Source organism: Blastocystis sp. subtype 4 (genome assembly GCF_000743755.1).
Source record: "Blastocystis sp. subtype 4 strain WR1 chromosome Unknown seqid_0693, whole genome shotgun sequence".
Lineage (NCBI taxonomy): Eukaryota > Bigyra > Opalinata > Blastocystidae > Blastocystis > Blastocystis sp. subtype 4.
Window position 1 is genome coordinate 1 of NW_014568854.1, and position 2,337 is coordinate 2,337.

General features: G+C 39.0%; 1 protein-coding gene across 1 annotated transcript; it reads left to right on the forward strand.

Moving 5' to 3' along the window:
• Positions 1-84: 84 nt before the first annotated feature.
• JH06_5609 (cadherin domain-containing protein) lies at positions 85-2,337 on the forward strand (the record flags this gene model as incomplete). Its single annotated transcript, XM_014669305.1, has 1 exon — positions 85-2,337. A coding segment is annotated over one exon (2,253 nt), but the record flags the coding sequence as incomplete, so codon positions are not given.

Sequence of the window (2,337 nt, forward strand, 5' to 3'; positions counted from 1 at the left end):
ACATTCCTTCAATCTGGAAGTAACACGATTGCTATTGCCATTGTTGCTATTGATGATACTCAACTCACATCCTATTTCGATACAATGGTTCGTTTGATGCCTTCAGAACAATCAGAATCTCATATCTGGGAATTCACTGTTGCAGCTGCTGGAACCAATTATATGGCTGTAGGAACATTAAGTGATATCAATGTCAATTACTGTTCCAATTCTCTGACCATCACATTGAGTAATGATCATCGTGAATGGATCAGTTCTGTTCAGATTCAGATGACTCATCACTTCAGTAGAGATGAATGGGTAACTGAGTTCAATCTGTATGGTCGTAACTCAGATACAGATGAATGGACACTTCTGAAGGAAGTCACTGGTCTCACTTATTCTATTTCAGGTCAGAAGAAAAGAATCTATTTGTCTAACAATACTCCTTACAATCAATTCATGTTTGAGAACTTTGGTACTGGTAATCCTTCTTCTTGTTTTGGGTATATTCAATCTCTGGATCTGTTTGCTGATAACACTTTGGCTGATATTCCTAACTTCACTTATGATTCTTCAATTACTGTATTCAAGTATGCAGAGATGACTGAAGTGATTCCTCAGAATGGAGATGGTTACATGAACTTCAGAATCAATCCTTCTCTTCCTACTGGTATTGTGTTGGATCCTCACACTGGTTGGATTTCAGGTACTGCCACTGCTGAGAGTACTACTCAAACCTACACTATCACTGCTACTAAGATGACTGGAGGAGATGTGACTGCTACTATCTCTCTCTCAGTTTCAATATGTACTGGAGGCAAGGGACTGATGACTGTTCGTATATACGCTGATTATGATCGTGAAGAGAATTCATGGAAACTGTATGAAGGAAGAGGAACCTCAGGAACTGTTCTTCAATCAGTGTCTAAAATCCCGGAATATTATGAATATTACTATGTTGATTTCTGTTTGGATGATGGAATATACACATTTGAAGTAACTAATATATATGAAAATAGATGGTATTACGATTCTGGTTACACTCTGACTGTTGATTATGGAGAGATGGAGTTGGATATCATGAAAATGAATGGTCAGGATTACAAACCGATCTATGCATCAACTGTGTTTTCAACGTATTTCCCTTTCCAGATTGAATACACAGATTGGAAGGTGATACAGAGTGATGTGTCAAGTGATTGGAATACTGTCAGTTTCGATGATTCCACTTGGAACACATACAAGGCTGTTGATATTCCTTCNACTTCTTCAATCACAACATATATCCGAAAGAGTTTCACAATGAGTGGAGTGAATGATTACCAAGTGTTGAATGTTCGAGTGAAGTATTCTGGAGGAGTGGCTGCCTATCTGAATGGAAATCTGGTTGCTCGATTCAATCTTGAAGAGGATTTCGATTCAACAAGTCTATCAATCACTGATCATGATGCTAGTGTGTTCTCTAAGTTCCATGTGATTCTGTCAACATCTGGAATTGAGGAAGGTAGTAATGTATTCAGTTTCGAGATTCATCGTCCTTTGAGTGGTTCTTCTTCTGATCCTGTTGTGTTTGATGCTACTGGAGTATTTGGAGTTGAAGACTGTTCTACTGTTGTTGATTCCTATTCTTCTCTCACCTCTACTGAATTGTTGCGTGGTACTGTTGCTGACATCATGGATCTTGATCCTTGCACTTATGGTGTACTACCCAATACAATTGGAACCTATATTGAATGGACTGTTGAGAATCTGGAAGGAAGCAAATGGAATTCATTCAACATTCTTATTGGTGATTATGGTAGTTATTCTGTGGGCTTTGATATCTATGGTTATTCCAATCCTGATGGTGAACAGGAATCAGTAACAATTCTGAATGCTGTGAATCAGACTGTGACTTCTCGAACAAAGCCTCAGATTGCTGTTCCTGAGGCTCTGACTGGATTCCGCAGATATCGATGGCAAGTCACCAAGGTTATCTCAAATGACTTCTATGTTGATTCAATTCATATGGCCTATTGCAAGGATCCCAGATACAATGATCCAAACTGGACACCTGGTCCAACACCAACTCCAACTTCGACTCTAATTCCCACTACTATTCCTCCTACTACAGTATTACCAACAACATCTGTTCCTACTACTATTCCTCCTACAACACCTCCTCCTTCATCTGAGTTCATAGCATCTTCAGATTGGGATTCAATTCCTCTCAATGTCCAATCTCTCATCTTTGATTCAAACAGTTTCCCCGATATCATCGATGTTGATCTCTCCAATTTCACTTCTCTTCAATCTCTTCAATTCAGAGAAGGATCCTTCGCTTCTGCTTCTTCTCTCACTATCATTGGTTATCAT